The sequence below is a fragment of the Desmodus rotundus genome, chromosome 3 (assembly GCF_022682495.2).
Source record: "Desmodus rotundus isolate HL8 chromosome 3, HLdesRot8A.1, whole genome shotgun sequence".
NCBI lineage: Eukaryota > Metazoa > Chordata > Mammalia > Chiroptera > Phyllostomidae > Desmodus > Desmodus rotundus.
The window spans coordinates 29,498,200-29,515,417 of NC_071389.1; the positions used below are offsets into that span (position 1 = coordinate 29,498,200).

The window sequence follows — 17,218 nt, forward strand, 5'->3', positions numbered from 1 at the left end:
TTCCCACGGCAACAGGAACTAACTCATCCCGGGGCTCTTTGAGTTATCAGTCGGCCCGCATTTCACAAAGGTGATCAGCGTGGGCTCAACAGCTCTTAGAGGCCTTCTCTGAAAGCTCACCGTGTATGCACTACCTGGCGGCCCCCCCTTTTGGATTCAAACCTCTGGAGCATTCCTATTTGCTGAACACAATTGAATAAGCCTGGCTTTTTGTGCTGACTAGGGTGTGGAATGTCTGGGGGTTGGCTGTCAGAGACTTAGGGTCTCTGGGTCAGCTGGTAAATGATCCCCAACCTCTGCTACTTAGTTTCTGCTGCCAGGCTGAGCCTCATTCTGGGAAAGAGAATACACTCATTATGGGCTGGCACTGTATTAAGCATCAGCGTAACACTTCTGAGAGGAAAGCGTTAACACACTTTGTGTAGGTAAGGAAACTGAGGCTGGGAGAGGTGACAGTGGTTTAAAATCACGCCGCAGGGATCTAACCGAGGCATGATTTAAACTGAAGTTTGTTTACCTCCCAAGCCTGGGCTTCTGCAACCATGTGATGCTACCTCCATTGCAAATCCTTTGACTTTACCTACTCAGAGGTCACCTCTAGGTAGGGAGCAAAGCTTTTTCTTCCACTTTTTGGTTATTTTGGCGAGAAGATAGCCAAACCTGCCTTGTTTATCTGAGAATTTGACGGTGATGTTTAATCCATCAGGGTGCTTTCCTAGAACTACAGGGATCTCTTCTAGTCTGCGTGGCCTGGTCAAGGAAAGTATCCAGCATTGCGCCCTCTTTGGCAATTCTGTGAGATTCATTTCCTTATTCCATCAGCAAGCAGTGTTTATCATAGTCCTCCTCTTACAGAGAGGCACTTCCTTGGGCTCTAGGCAGGACAGATGAGGAACCTTTATATTCTCACACTGCTTCATACAGGCTTCTGGCACTCTTAGGGTCGCTCGCTCCATACCTTTCTGACACCTAGCATCCCTTCTCCAGCCCAACCCTGGCTCTACAGCAGCAATTTTCAACCTTCATGGCATATATCAACTAGTTACTAAAATTCTGTGGCACACCAAAAAAATACATTTTTTGCTTATCAAAAAATATATTTTACAAAATATACAATTATACAAAAAATTTTAATTATAATAATTTTTAATTATACAAAAAAATCAGTATAATTTTGATTCATTCGCACCAGAGAGCTATTGTATTGGCTGTAGTCTTTTTTATTTAATAACAATCTAAGGGAAAAGAGGTCAGTGCCCCTGACTAAATAGTCAGGTATTGCATGTTTTAAAAATTCTTACAGCACACCAGTTGAAAATCATTGGCCTAGAGTGTCAAGGTGGCTTGAGCCTGAGATTCCAAGGGTTAGGGCAGTCAAGGCAGAGGAATCTAGATCTTTGTCCACAGAGTCAGGTGGAGCACCGAAACATGACCGCATGTCCTGTAGCAAAAGCACCGGAGACTAAAGAGCAGGGCCAGGCTGCAGACCAGAGTTTCTCACACTCCACGCTCAGTCCTAATGGGGTAGTGACCCTCCCGTCGATTTGGGTCTTTCTAGGACGGCTCTGGGTTGGAGTTGGAGTAGCTCCCTGCCTCAGGCCTTCAGCAAGTGGACCCCAAGTGCATATTCTTACTGCCCTAGCACACTTACAGGATCAATGTTTGTTGATGCTGACCAGTCAAAGGGACCCTTAGGACAAGAGAACATTCTAGGCAATGGTTTCTTATTCTGCCTTTGCCCCTTCTTTACTACTTGAAAAGTTCCTTGATCTCCCTGAGCCTTGAGTTTCTTCATCTGTTAAAATGGATAGTGCCTAAATAAATAAATAAAATGGATAATGCACCATGCCTTCAGGATATAGAATTAAATCAGCTACATTGTGTGAGGTATTTGTCTCTGAGCCTTGCACAGTTGAGGTTCTAAATAGTAACAATCAGTTTTCACCTGTGTCACCTCTTACCTGTGTCCCCCTCCCTAAAGTGCATTCATAAGCTTCCCCCAGGTCCAGTGCCCATGAGAAAGTTCTTCCTGGCCTTCCCCTCCTTGATTACCTCCCCTTATCGTCACCCCAGTCCATCTGATTTCAGAGTGGCTAGCTCCACTTCTGCTGTTGCATCCAGGGAGGGGCTAAAGGGAAGAGTCCCTTCTTTTGACCCTTCCTGCTTCAGTGACAGGAGGGCTGCAGAGAGAGATTAGTGAGCTAATTAGAAATGATTGCATCTCTCAGCATTAATTAGGAGTGCTGTGGGCTTGCAGTGTGCACTTTGGAATTGAGCCCCCTGCGGGACAGCGTGGCAGGCAGCCCTCTGCCTCACAGGCCTGCCAGTCCCTCTGCACTGATTAGGAATGATGGAGCAGGTTTGGGTAGGCACAGTGAGGGCTGCCCTGTCGAGGTGCTGTGGGCTTTCTGACTCAGACTCTCCATATCTTTATGACTGGGCCTCAGTCTCCTTTTCTGTAAAATGGACCAGTGGACATAAGAGAAATCCTTCCTGGGATGACTCTAACTAAGACACTTAAGGGCTCTTGGCCCAGGAACAAAGGTTTTACCATGAGTGAAAAACAGGCCATATCAGACCCCTGGAGGGTCGTTAGATTCTAGCCAAGGGATGTTCTCTAAAGTTGTGTATCTTGACATCAAAAGAGCCCATGGTCTTGACCTTCTAGGGAGATACCGAGCAACGTGGAGTGTCTTTGCTCATTGGACTCCTTGAACTCTGCAGGTAGGAAGGTATGGTTGAGCTTGAGCCAGCTGTGGCCAGAGTAGATACTTCACTGGCCCAGCTCCACTCTCCTCTCCAGGTGCTCTTGGCAAGTCCCGGTCCCCAAAGGAGAAGAACATGCTGCATAATGAGAGTAAGACCAGGCCCTGAACAAAGGGGCTAACGACTGGCAGGAGGTCAGGCTGTATCAGTTCCACTGCAACCCTGGGAGCTACAGTGACTGTCTGCCTGTTCTGTGCTTTGTTTTCGGTTTTTCCATGCAGCTCGGATTGGGAAAATGAAACGGAGGAAGCAAGATGAAGGGCAGGTATGTCCCCTGTGCAGCCGCCCCCTGGCAGGATCGGAGCAGGAGATGAGTAGGCATGTGGAGCATTGCCTGTCTAAGGTAGAGGGGCCATCACCACTTACCTCCCCCACCTATCCCCCCCTCCCCTGGACCTAGCTGCCAACTGCCCCCAGACCTATGGGCTATTGGGGTCTCCATGTGGTCTCAGCAGCTTCTTCTTCTCCGTTCTTTGCTCTCTTCCTTTGCTTTCACTCACCCACTCTTTCCCTGGGGCTCCAGTGGAAAATGATTGGGAAGAGGTCCAGGTCTTTGACCTCTAGATTGGTTTACTTCACAGGAGCCCTAGAGCTGGGGTTGGCACACCACAGCTGGGGGCCAGGGCTGCACCTTCCTTGCAGGCCCTGGGGGACAGATAAGGATGGCCTGGGACCCACATGGTCCTGCTCTGCTCTTCACAGAGGGAAAGTTCCTGCATGGCTGAAGATGATTCCGTGGACATCGAGCATGAGAACAGCAATCGCTTTGAGGAGTATGAGTGGTGTGGGCAGAAGCGGATACGGGCTACCACTCTCCTGGAAGGTGGTTTCCGAGGTACAAGCAGCGGACACATAGGCAGTGGCACTCTGGTGGCCAGGCCTGTGCTGGGTATCCATCTGTTGGGAGCCAGGAGGCCGGGGCTGGTGGCTGGTCATCCATCCCACCACATGGGAACTGCTGCCGGCAGAGCTCCTTTGTGACTGTGCTGCCTGCCTGTGATGTGCATATTAAAATGGGAGTATTTGGGTGGGGAAATGGAATTGTGAGGCTGCAAGCTAAGAGTGACGAGGGGGGCTCTCGGCCTCGGGTGATACATTGAAGGTGACAGCCAAGCCACGTTAGCACCTGCATAAAATATTAAAGGGACGGTTATGCATTTATCACTCCATCCCTCTTAAGGCTGATAAATGAGAATCCAGCAACCTGCTGTACACCTCAAGCACTAGGGGCCCTGAGGGCTTCCAGGCAAACACATTGGACTCTCCCCCTCTCCTCCTCCTCCTCCTCCTCCCCTCCGACCAGAGAAATCAGTTAGAGAGGAGAGAGTGAGTTATGGCAAAATTTGACCTCCCATGAGCTTCATTGGTGAATTTAATTTTAGCTTTGATCCCATCCCTTCTCCATGGGCCCCTTTGCCCTGAAGCAAGAGGAGCCTGGGCCCAGCTGCTCCCTGCTTCCCTTGGGCTCTCCCCAGTTGCTGCAGAGAGGTTTACAAGGCCCTGCCCAGCTCCACTGCCCTCCCAACCCCTTGGAGGGATATGGAATGGGCCAGTAGAAGTCCCCCACTCACACCAGGTCAGACAGCAGACTAGTTGGGTGCCCAGGGTCACTGTCCTCTTGTCAGACTCTCCTGCCTTGGGCAGGGGAAGAGGGATCTGTCTGTCTCCTGGCCTCCAGCTTTTCTCTCTGCACAAGCACAGCTGGCACTGCAGCTTGTGGTCATTAAGTGAGACAGTCTGCTTCCCATCTGCTTCCAGTTCTCTGGGCATCACCCTTGGGAAGACTGCTGTGTCTGGTCTCTGGGGAATCTCATAGCAACTGGGAAAGGGGCCTCTGCCTCTTTGGAGTCCTGCTCTTGGAGCTGGTGCTTTGGCGTGGCCTTCGCAGTGCTGTCCAGTGCAGACCAGCTGCATGAAGGGCCCCACGCCCAAGTGGGGCATTAGGCCTTTCGGCTTCTCTCACTTTACCCAAGTGTTTTGGGACAAGCCAAAGTATAAATCAAGAAGGTTAATTAGATTAAACTGGTTCCCAAGCCTAAGCACTGAGCTGTGGAATGTCCGTTTACCAATTCCCTTTGGTCCTGCCCTAGAGTTTTAGAGTGTCTGAGGTCCTGGGAGGGTGAACAGCAAAGCCCAGCACCCTGTGACTAGCACACAGGTGGCAGCCCATGCAGGGTCAGTTCCACAATGCTGCTCGGGGTTCGCTATGTTGGCTGCGACAGATATTCACATCTTCCATTGCTGTGGCAACTTCTTGGGTTTCTTGGCACAGAACTGGACCTGATGGCTTCTGGGCACCAGACAGGGCTTAAGGAGGATAAAGCTGCACGGGGCCTGATGATCTGACACAGTATCTCCCCTGTGTTGGGATGCACTGGCAGAGCAGGTCTGAGGGGCGTCTTAGGCCCTGGGCGGGTGTCAGTTTTCCCTGAGTGTTTACACTGTGAGGTTGTTCCTTTCAAGAATTCCTGTGGGGAGTTCAAAGGGGGCTTTTCTTTGAGCGATTTGGAGAGCGGGAATGAGAGTGAGACTTGAAGAGGGAACAGGGGCCGGAGGTGCCTTTATCTGCAGAGAATTGCTCCGGCTTTCCTGATAGAAGCTGCTGCCGCCTCTTAAACAGCTTAGTGCAGTCAAAAGACAGGCAGACTTGAAAGGCTGTTTTACAGTGAGATCAGCAGGAGCCACAAGGCAGAGAGCTGGGCGCAGCGGAGCAGAGGAGGCTGAGGCTCCTCAGTGGAGTGGCAGTCGGGGGGTGGCTATCAAAGGAAGCCCTGGATGATCCGGACTGCCTCTGCCCTGAAACCTTGTCTGCAGAAGCTGACCATCTGTCAGTCTACCCTCCCTGGCCAGGACCGATAGGCCCCAACTCTGGGGGGCCGGGTGTGGCCCTGCCAGGCGGGCTGGTGTCAGTGCATCGCATTGATCACCCGCCGGGCGGGCCCGACTACAAGCCGGGCAGCGCGTGCTTAATGTGATTGAAAGGCAGTTAAAATGGCGGTGACCTTTTCAGGAGGAATTAGATTGCCTGCCAAGACCGGTTAGAGGGAGTGATAACGCCGGCTGAAGAAGCTGCCCAGCCGACTTCAGAGAGAGGGAGCAGAGGCAGGATGAGCAGGCGAGCAGTGAGGCCCATTTAAGCTGTGCTGTGCGTGCTGACAGAACAGAGATTGCTGTCCTTGTTAGATATGAAAGAATTGAAGAGTTGCAGATAAGTTCCTGTATCTGATCATCCCCCTACCCCTCCTCCCAGACCGGGGCCCCTCCGTCATCCTCAGCAAAGCTTCCCACTAGGCCCGCTGGGAGCTGGTCTGATGGAGCAAATTAGTTACCTGGATCGCCATCAGCTGTGAAGCCCGTGTGCAAGCAGGAGTTTTGGTGGAGACACTTGGCTGAGGGGAGCAGGCCTTGGAGATAGGACCTGTGGTTCCTGAGGGTGAGACCCAGATAGCTCAGGCCCAGGAGTGCTGGGCATTGGTATTTTAGGACAAAGTGAAGGACCAGACAGAGCCAGTAAGCACTGATACAGGTCCAGCTAGAAATAGATTTTTAAGAGACTAAGGAAATAGGTAAAGATGTCAAGTGAGCAAGTTGGAAGAACCTTTCAGTGTCTAGGAAACACTCTGGCCTTCCCAGTTCTAGAAGCCTTGGGCCATTAATTGTCCTCTCAGAACCTTCAGTTTGCTAACCTGCTGTTTCTCCCCGCCCAGAGTTACAGCTGCATGAAGGGATGCACAAGAGCCTAATGCTTCCCCAACTTTCCTCTAAAAGAGTTCAGCAATTAGGAGAAAAAGACGCTCTTCTGGGGCAGCTGCTTTCGCCTGGACAGAGCAAGGGGCCTCTAGGCTAGAGCAACAGGTCACAGGGAAAATCTAATCATACAGCCCTTGGGGGTGAACCTATGCCTACCTGTAGTCAAAGGAGATATGTGGTGAATGAGTCACACCTTTCCTCATTTCCCATCGCTGCCTCCTGGGTGCTGGAGAAGAGACTTAAGATGGTGAGCTTTGATCCCTCCTCTGTATTCGTTGCCAGGGAAAGTTCAACAGCTTTGAGGAGCCTGGAGCTCATCCACATCTGAAATGGACAGGCTGGAGAGAGGACATGGGAGTGGTTGGTTTCAGATAAGGTGACAGTGATGTGGTAGGCATGTGATGGAGGAATTTCCCAGGAGGCCACATAGGAAATGGAAGGTGCTGTGGCTGTGTCTTTGAACCCTGAAGGGAAATGCATTGCTAGAATCCAGCACTGAGCCCCTTTGACTCAAACAGGTGGAAGGGAAGGGACTCAGAGGACCAGCTGTGCAGGGTGTCTGCCCTGGCTAGGTCATGGCCGAGGAATTGCATCTTTCTTGAGTTGCTCTCACAGCTTTCGGCTGGTTCCAGGTAGCCCGGGTGAGGTGTCGTGGAGAGGACAGGCAGGGCAGCTGAGGTACAGATTTATTTTTCAACTGGCTATTGCTTGATAAAACTTCAGAGCCAGATTTTGAGTCAAAGGTGAGAGGTATTGTGATTCCAAGAGCACAGAGAAGAAGGTCCTTGCCATAGCTCTGTCGTCTTTGGCATGTTGGTATCCAAAGGATGGAAGCACCAGGTGCTCAAAATGTCCCTCAGCACAGACCTGCTGCCTGATCCAATCAGTAACAGGTGCTGGAACAGCCAACTGCTGGAGGCGGTCTTGGAATGCAGAGGGTTAGGGCCACTGCCTTCGAACTCCTCACCACCTTTAGGTATAACCGTTACCTGGTGGGAGGGGTGGAGAGGTGGCCAGGAGCAGGGCACCTCTGTCCCCTGTGACGACTGATGGGATTTAATCGCTTTTGGAACACAGTTGTTAAGCTGGGACTGAGGGAGTGCAGGCAGAAGGAGCAAGTATCAATGGTATTAAACGGCGTCTGTCTCTATGCGTCTCTCCTGACGTGAGGCAGTGAAACGCGTTACCGAGGAGGCCCGGAAAGTGGCTAAGTGCGTTTGACACACGCCAACTCCCTGCCTCCACACTGGATAATTGCATTGTCAACTGTTCAGCGAGGTGGCAGGTGACACTGCAGGCCGATTGATTGTCCCGCATCGCAGCTCCCCAGACTGTCAGCTCCCCAATCGATGGCGTTTACACAAGACACCGTAACTGCATCTGTAACTAATTCCAGTGTAAAACTCTCCGGAAGCTGTTGCCCCTGCGCCCTGCCCCCTCTCTGGAAAGCACAGGCCTCTGGAGGGACCCGAGTCTCTCCTTTCTCCCTAGGCTCCGGTTTTGTTGGGAGCAGTAGGTGCGGAAATCAGTGGCTCTTTTTTTGTGGTTTCAGGTTCCAGGACATTACAGCCGCTAGTAAACGGGCATCTCCAGTTTCTCAATCGATTATCTGATCAATTGATTGAATTAACTCTGATTTTTTTTTTTTTAAATCCTTCTCAATGACCTGGGAAGAAATGAGTTTATGGGAGAAGGATCGTTTTCATGAAATTCAGACTTGCCTGTCATTTCTGCCCTTAACCCTCTCCTTGTCTATCGTTTGGCGGGAGTTTTTGCATGGCCCACCCTCCCAGGACTGGACCCACTGCCGAGCGTTGTTGACCAGCAGGCTTAGTTTGCCTGTGGGCAGCAGCCCAGCCCTTTCTGCCGCGTTAAGGTAGGGCTAAACCATAGCAAGGGGGCCTCCTTGGTGACTGAAGGGTACTCCAGGTTATCTTGGACGTCCTGGGGGCTGAGTCCCTTCCCTGGATAGCAGCAGCAGCAGGAGTGGCAGCTTGCCTATTTTCCCCCGAAGCCGCATGGAACAGGAGCCAAAGGCTTGGAAAGGAGCTCCCTGTGCCATCTTGCTTCTGAGTACTGGCTTGGGATGTTCCAGCAGCTGAGAACATAAAATGACTGTGGAGCCTTCCTCTCAAAGCAGGGCGGGGGAGTGGGGGAGCAAGCTGGCGGGGGCACTGTCTGCATAAAACGGCTTTATGGCCATTTCTTTTTATTATAATTCTGCCAGAAGTCAGAAAGTGACATTTCATTAAGAAAATAAAGTTTAATGTGCTCGGAAGGAGGTTGGAGCAGGCTGAGGCAGCCTGTTCTGAACACCTGTGGGGGTAGGGAGCAGTTCCCAACATCTGTCTCCACTGGGGGAGGGCGTCAGGGTCAGAGTAAACTTCTCAGACCAGAGACAGGCCTTTTGCTTGGAAAACAAGATGTGTTGTGCTCTCTGTCCTGCCTGACTGTTCAGAGGAGCAGAAGCTTGGCCGGGGGCTGGTAGGGAAAGACTGGTCCTGAGAGGTTCCTCCAGGCTACCAGCTGCTCAGACCTTGGCCTTCCTTCAAGCACGGGGCTCCCAGGACCAAGTGGAGCAGCATTTCAGCCAGTATTGCTTGGGTGTGTTATATGCTATCTGTTGTGGGCCTGGTCTGCTCTGTTGGGTGATGCAGAAATCATGGGAGAGAGTCAGGCTTGGGCTTTCAATCTGTTAGGGACAATGACAATACAGGGTAATAAATATGATTTTGGAGTTGCACAGGAAGCAGCACCTGTGGGACTATGGGGAAGTCTCATCCATACTCGGCACTTTGAGGATAAGGATCAAATCTTGAAACTCTGCGTCTTCAATGGCAAGCTAGGGAGAGGGTGAGTTCATTAAAGGTTAGAAGATGTCGCTGAGGTAGGAGTTCCTTCAGGAAGTACAATGTCTGGTACAAATAACGCCTTTTTTTTTATTACAAAAAATCATAAGCATGAAATTCTGTCACATAACAATATCACACGCAAGCACACCATATGACATTTTAGGTGAAATGTTCAAATTAAAACTATAAATTATTACACCCATATTATTACCCTACCACCCACACTCAAGTAGGCATGTCTTCTGCCGGACCTTGTATTTGTAGAACAATTATTGTGTATAGATTCTATCCGTTAATGGTAGAAGGCCTGGTTGAGCCAGCCAGACTTGGCAGAATGAGCAGGCATTTGTTTTGTAGACCAGGAGGGACAAGGTTCTGGGCAGGAATAACGGGAGGCACGAAGGCACAGGAGCAAGAGAAAACGTGTAGGATTTGGGAAACTACAATAACTGTTTCACCGGAGCACCAGCCTGGCAGGCAGGCAGACTGTAGAGGAGAGGACTTCAGGCCACAGGACTGCTTTAAGTCTTGTGAAGCTGGGGCTTTGTGGCACCCTGTTTTCTCAGCTTTGCCATGGGTTCTTTGATTTCCTTTCTGCCCACCCAGAGGCAGGGCTGGATAGGACCAGGCCTGAGCTGAGGATGTGAGGCTGACTGCTGAGCTGTGTGTACTTGGGGGAGGGGGGTTGGCAGGGCTCGGGGGCACACGCTGTAAGTGAACCTGATAGCTACATTCTGATTGATGGCAGAGTTTGTCTCCCAAACTGTCAGAGGGTTTATAGAGGTGCCACTCACCCACGAGGCAGGAATTGCTTGTCAGGACACCTGGCTGTGAGTAGGAGACAGAGCTGTAACTTGGTGTTTTCTCAGCTTAATGGCCTTGCTGCTGACCTGCCTGCTGCCTCGAGCTTGTCTGTTCCTCTGGTGTGGAGGGCAAATGAGGACTGTCAGGGAGGGGTGGAGCCTCGCAATACCCAGCCCTTCTCTTTCCCTGGTGCTGCTTACCTCTGGGACGGGTGGAACCTTTGTTAGAATAGAGACCAGAGACATAGAAGGGGGAAGAAAGATTGGAAAGAAAATGCTTTTGAAATGGACTTGAAAGGTGAAAAACAGTCCAAATGGAGTGAATAGCGTTAGCAAAATCTTAAGAGCAGGACATGCAGAGTCTTGTTTAAGGCGCAGTGAGTAGTCAGTGCTTATACATAGGGCTTGTGGAGTGAAGTGAGGCTAAAAGGTCCTGATGGCTCTGGCTGAGGAGCCAGGCTGGATTGTGCATGCAGTGGGGAGCCAGAGTCAGTGCTGGAGCTAGGAAAAGAGGGTCAGAACTGTATGGCAAGCCAGATGAAGGGACAGACAAGATGCTTGAGGCTCCATTACAAGACTGTTACCCAGATGAGAGCGTAAGAACCTAAGTGGAAAGGAAGGACAAGAAGAAATTTCTGAGATCATCAGGCAGAATTCTGAGCTTCTTCTCACCTCCTTAAGGATTTCCTTGCTGATTCCACTCATAACAAATTCCATCACTTTCATCTCTTTCTATCCTGGAAGGGCTGCTTGGTGGCTATGAGAAGTGGTTTGAGACCACTGGAGAAGGAGGAGCAGGTTTGCGGCCTCTGACCCTGGGCTATCAGGAAGGGCGGTCCTGGGAGTCAGACTACGTGATAAGTGCGGTGGCCTAGTTTAGCTTCAACAGCTCTCCCTCCCCCCTGTCTTAAGGGTCTGCCTGTGGCTGGGCCAGTTGAACCTTGGTGGGGTCAGCCGCTTGCCCGGCTCTGCCTCCACCCCGCCTGGTTGCCTTCATGGACTGCTTTGAGAAGCAGGTGTGCATGCCTGTCCTCCTTTCTGTCCCCTCCTAATCCCTTTATAACTGCACTTGTCCAGGAATCTGGGCTGAGTGAGGTGGAAATGAATAATTAATGTCAGGCGCTTCAGACACCAAATATTTGAACAGCTGCCTGGTGTTTTTGCTGGCAAGGACCTGGCAGCCCAAATCAGGACGCTGGCTGGGGGTCCCGCAGTATGGCTCTGACTGCCCTTAGCTCTCCCCTCTGATGGACTTCTCAGGCTGGACCATGGGGCACAGGGAATGCCAAGGTCCTGGGTGGGGTGATCTTGTAAGACCTGAATCTGTCCTCTTCCTGCTCTCCTAAACTTAGAAGACAGGTGGACAACAGGCCTGGGTATCTCCTGGAGGCCTGACATAGTATTTGAATGGGCTAGTTCACGAGACCACTTGGAGCAATAAGCAGTGACTGAGAAGGATGAGTTATGCAGAGTGAAAGGGACTAAAATATCAAAGTCAAGAGCACCTAAATATCTGGCTGTCTATATCCCAAGCCTGAGTTTCTGTCTGGGCCTTATGTGGCCCCAAATTTGACCCTTTCCTAAAGGCAACCAAAGAGGCACCCTTGGCCCAGTCTAGTTAGCCCCCAATCCTCCTCACATCCTGCTTCCCACAGGCTCTGGCTTCGTCATGTGCAGCGGCAAAGAAAACCCGGACAGTGATGCCGACTTGGATGTGGATGGGGACGACACTCTGGAATACGGGAAGCCGCAGTATCCTTGGGGCACTCTGGGGCAAGGTGGGGCTGGTGGGGGAGGCCAAAGGGAGTACGAAAAGTAGCTAGCACCTCTGGTACTCACCCTCCGTCCCCCACTTCCCGGGGTCAGTATCTCAGTTTTGGCCAGGACTCAACCCTTAAGGCCTACTGCAAACTAGGATCCATTTGTCCTTGACCATCATGCCAGATACACAGAGGCCGACGTCATCCCCTGCACTGGCGAGGAGCCCGGTGAAGCCAAGGAGAGAGAGGCACTCCGGGGCGCAGTCCTAAAGCAAGTGTGGCACAAGCTTGGGAGTGGGATAGAGGAGAGGGACAGGAAGCCTTTGGGCAGGGGTCATTCTGATACCCACCCCCCGGGCTGCCCTCGCCAGTCTTCAGGGCTCACTTCATTCTTTCTCCTTCCCTTCCTCTAGTGGTGGCCCTCCCAGCACACGCATCACACCTGAGTTCTCTAAATGGGCCAGTGATGGTAAGTCCTGACCCAGGTTAGGAGTAGCGGGAGAAAGGGGATATCCTTTGGGTGGTGATGACTGACTGAGGCCCAACCCCTCACCGGTGATGCCCAGTCTGGCCAAAGTATGAGTTGCCTCTCTATCCCAACAGAGATGCCATCTACCAGCAACGGGGAGAGCAGCAAGCAGGAGGCCATGCAGAAGACCTGCAAGAATAGCGACATTGAGAAGTGAGTGGCCAGGAGGGGGGCCCCTGGGACAGTAGTTAAGTGGGAAAAGGGGGGCTGTCAAGGGCTCCCAGCCCTCCCTTAGTCCTATAGCCCTGGGCACACAGCTGACAGTGGAGCCCAGCTAGTGCTAAGCATGACTCTGTGAATTGATCACTGGGACACGGCCCTAGAGCCTTGACAGAGGGAAGAGCAGTTTGCCTGCCTGCCTGTGCGCCTGCTCCGCGGCCTCCACCCAGGGAATGTGATGTATGGCCACCCAGCCCAGCCGGCACACTTGATTCATCTCCAGTTTCTGTTTCTTAATCGGGAGCTAAATTGGTTTCATTTTTCTTGTCCCGGGTGGTGCTCGCAGTGGGTTTTAGGCAGGAACATTGGGTCTCATCACTTCTGGTTAGAATTTTTGACCTGGGTTCTCTGGCAGGGGAAAAGGGGATCCCTTAACACTTCACCCAGGCTGGGCAGTCCCTGGCCTGAATCCCCACGAGCCACAAGGACTGGAAGTCAGCTGAGCACCTAATTGCCTTTCCACAAGCCCAAGCACGGGCCAGTTCTAGCCCCAGGAGTTGGCATTGTCCAGTTCAGGGTGCTTGGAGCCGCTGCCTTTGGGCATCACTTAACTCCTCACACCCATCCCTGCCCTCCACTGGAGGCCAGGTTGCCTAGGGTTAAAGGCAGCCTCTTCATCCCAGGACCAGTGTTCCATCTTGCCTCCTGCCAGGAGAGTGGATTGCAGGCCAGTGCAGGGCCGGGTCGGTGGCCCAGGGTCACCTCCCATTTGTTTCCCTCCATTTTGTGTTGTCATAAATTCATTCCAGCCCGTTGTGGTTGATCAGTTTATCTCGGCCGGGGCCGCGAGTGCTGCTGGCATGATGTATGGGCCGCAGCGCAGGGCCCGGCTGCCCATGAATCACCGCAGCTGCTCTGTGTCAGCGCTGGAGCGGGCCGCCCGGGTTCGGCGCAACCAGCTTGGGGAGGGGGAAGGAATGACGTATGGATGTTTATTTAATAATTCTCTCCTACTCCAGCTGAGCGGGGCGGGCGGGGCCATAAGGGGCACCCGCCCTCGTCTGAAGGGGCTGCTCATAAATCAGAAAGACAAGATCATTAATCAGGGATGGCGCCCAAAGGGGAGGTGGGGGCCAGAGCCAGTGGCCATCCATGAAGGCACTACCCACCCAAGGCTGAGGGAAGTCGGGATTGCGGCCCCACCTGTGTGAGCACTGGCACCAGTAGGCAGGGCTCTGGGACAAGTGGGGGACTGGCAACGTCATTGGACCTGGGTCTGCCAAGATTGGGGCTCTTTAGTTCCCATGACCTTTCCTCGCACAAGGTACCATTTCCCACCCTACGTGTGTTTCACCACCCAGGGAAGGAGGCAGGCAGGATGCCATGGCTTCCAGGAAATTCTCCGCCTGTGTCCTGGAGGGGCTCAGGGATAGCTCACAACCAGTGTAAGTCAGGGGCTGGAGAAGAGGAGAGGCCTGGTGTATGCTGAGCAAATCCAGGATGGGTGGACTCGAGTTAGATGTGGCCCTGAAGCTTTAGGGGATGGTGTGGGGAATGGCTTCATTCTCTCCTGGCGCCATCCTTTTTACCTTTCCAGTTTAAGCTCATTCTCTGGTTTGGGGTTTGAGAGTTTTCTACTTTGGGGTTAGCTGCCCCCAGCTCCATGCCTTAGTTTTCCCATCTCTGAAATAACCACATATTACCAGGCAAATGCCCAGTCTGGTCCTTGGAGGGGCTACCCATCTTGTCTCCTTGTGAAGAATTAATAGCTGTCCAGATGGGGATGGTACATATGGCATTGGGCAAAATGCCAGAGGAGGGCAGGTGCTTGTAAGGAGAGAAGGGGTGGTGAGGGCTTCTAGAGCCGGAAGGTTGAATGGATGCTCCCAGGGAGTCATCCAGAGCCTCTCAGCTTCCCTGGGGAGAGGCAGGGCAGAGAGAGTCATGGACTGGTGCAGTGATGAACCTAGAGCATCCCTGATAAAGAGACACAGCCATCAAGGAAGTCATGTTGTTGCTGGTATCCTAAGAGAGAGAGCTCAGAGATCAAAGTGTGTTACTGTCTGTGGAATGTTACCCACCATCCTCCCTGCACAACCCCCCCCCCATTACCACTAACACACCAAGCAAAGATAGACCACCTGTGAGCTTTCGAGTCAGCTGTCCACCACACACTGGCAGAATGGGCCACCCTTGGGAGGTCGTCCTTGCCCCCAGCAGACCGCTCTTCTGAGTCCACCTCAGATCACTCTTGGCCTCCTGATGGAATATACCCTCTAAAGCTCAGCTCTTGCCCGTCACAGCCCTCTGCCAGTGTCCTCAGCAACTCCTCATTGCCTGTAAGGTAAACTTCACTTTCTTCGATTGTAGCATCTGAGGTCTTCCCGGATAGTCTCCTTTCCCACTTTAGCACCTTCTGCTTACCCACCGGTGAGCCTTCCAGCCAGATGGGGCTCTTGGGCCTTTTGGCCTTTGTTCCTGCGTTCCCTTGGCCTGGAGAGCCGTCTCCTCCCGGGTCTTGTCAGTGGAAAATGGTGGTCAGTCACACAGTTACTGGTTGATTGCAGAATCAGTCTGCTGGGGCTTAAACCCCATCTCCCCCACTCTGTGAGCCGTGTGCAAGCTACTTAATGTTTCTGTTCTGCTTCAGTTTCTTCCTTTGTTGAATGAGAATATTGTTGTCTCACGGGGGTTTTGTGAGGTGTAAATAAAATAATTTTCAATCCCTCAGTACAATCCCTGGCATTTAGTAAGTGCTTAATAAATTTTAGCTCTTTTATTTGTATTATTATTATTATTCCCTAAGGCCCCTGTCTTGTACCTTCTTTTCTATTCCTCTAGGAAGCATTCTTCTCCCTCTGAGCTCCTCTAGGTTTTGTTCACTTATTTTAGGAGAGGTGGGAGGGGTCACCCGTGGAGACAGTCCTAGCTGTCCCCTGTTTGGTGTTGCAGCCCAACGTCTTCAGGAGGCTGTAGGGTCCGTCTTGCGCACGCAGTGCTTGCACAGCACGTGAGCACTGCTAGGGCGTCTGATGTGCCTTGGAAGGCACAGCAAGGAGCCCTAGCGGCAGGCCAGGCCTGTACCCCAGAGACCTAGATTATGTGGGACTCATCCATTCCCCCGCATCTCGCACTCTTCCTGGGGTTTGGACTGGTTCTTTATTCAGCAAATGTTTACTCATACTCACATGCCTAGTGCGGAGCTAATGGCCATAGTCAGTACTGGTGGAGTGAGCAGCTTGCAGGGAACTGAGTCCAAGAGACAAAGACATTTGTAGTTCTATTGCTGTGGTGGAATCCAGTACGGGGGGCTGGACAAGCACAGAAGAGGCAGCCACCGATGGTGGTGCAGGCTGGAGAGTTGGAAAAGGCTTCTGGGAAGAGGTAGGCTAGGCCTGAGCCATGAGATGGCACTGGAGAGTTAGGAGGTAGGGATGATGCAGAGGGAGCAGAAGGTGCCTAGGCCACGGGAACAGAAAATGGCATGTGTGGAGAAAGTATTCCAGTGTGGTAGAGCTTAAAGTATGTGGCAGGGTGCGGAATGATGTGGCTGGCTAAGGATGGACCAAGGAGGCCCTTGTAAGTTTTTGAGGAGTTTGGTAAAGCTTTACTTTGAGGGAGACATTGAACTTTTGGAAGTAGAAATGGTCAAATTTGGCAGTCTAGTGCTGGAGAATAGAATGGCATGAGGGGACTGGAAGCAAAGAGGCCGTGATGGCAGAGGTGGTAAGAAGTGAAGAGATTCCAGACTTACTAGGAACTACATGACCAATTTTGGATGTCGGGGGTAACAGGGATGGTCTCAGGCAGGAATGGTGTGAGAATGATTCCCAGGTATCTTGTTTAGAAATTCACCAGGAAGGAGGTGGAGGAACAAGGAGGGTGAGGAGTTCCTTTCTGGAATGTGGAGTGTGCAGATATAGGATATGGGCAGGTGGGGCACGGGGGTATCTGAGAGAGATTTGTATATGTGGGTCTAGAATTCAAGGGAGGTGCCTGCCCAACTATGCTGTCCTCTTTACAGAATAACCGAAGATTCAGCTGTGACCACGTTTGAGGCCCTGAAGGCTCGGGTCAGGGAACTTGAACGGCAGCTATCCCGTGGGGACCGTTACAAATGCCTCATCTGCATGGTGAGAGGAAGGGAACCCGCAGGTGCCCTTGGTCAGGCTTCAGTGCCCCCTGGGGGTTGGAGAGGGTCTCTGCACTGTGATCTGACCTCTTGAGAGGGCGAGCTTCAGTGTGACCCATTCTCTGCCCGCCTCCTCCCTAGGACGCATACTCGATGCCCCTAACGTCCATCCAGTGTTGGCATGTGCACTGCGAGGAGTGCTGGCTGCGGACCCTGGTGAGGTGGCATGGGGATTGGAGCGTGGGTGGCTGATTCGGGTACTGCCCAGATATCCTTGCTTATGCGTGAGCCTGCTTTGGGAGCGGGGTGAGGAGGGGCAAGAGGGAGCAGGAGCATAGAACACAGCCAGAACCCAGGATACCCCCTCCCCAGGCTCACCACATCCTCGCCCTCCTGCTGTGTGGGTTCACTGCCTGCTCCCTTCCCCCTGCCCGCCCCCCGCCCCACCAAGGCCCACTGTGTCACAC

The 17,218-nt window shown here is 52.3% G+C and overlaps 1 protein-coding gene across 3 annotated transcripts in view; it reads left to right on the forward strand.

The window, feature by feature from the left end:
* RNF220 (ring finger protein 220) overlaps positions 1–17,218 on the forward strand; it is a 227,491-nt gene that overhangs the window by 208,826 nt on the left and 1,447 nt on the right. For 2 of the 3 annotated variants that reach the window (XM_053919958.2, XM_045204142.2), the window contains 8 exons: positions 2,988–3,109; positions 3,469–3,601; positions 11,827–11,923; positions 12,116–12,202; positions 12,345–12,400; positions 12,535–12,613; positions 16,644–16,752; positions 16,893–16,967. In XM_053919958.2, coding sequence (XP_053775933.1) covers positions 2,988–3,109; positions 3,469–3,601; positions 11,827–11,923; positions 12,116–12,202; positions 12,345–12,400; positions 12,535–12,613; positions 16,644–16,752; positions 16,893–16,967 — 758 coding nt within the window. The remainder of the gene's footprint in view (positions 1–2,987; positions 3,110–3,468; positions 3,602–11,826; positions 11,924–12,115; positions 12,203–12,344; positions 12,401–12,534; positions 12,614–16,643; positions 16,753–16,892; positions 16,968–17,218) is intronic. The other variant, XM_024571093.4, reaches the window with a different exon arrangement.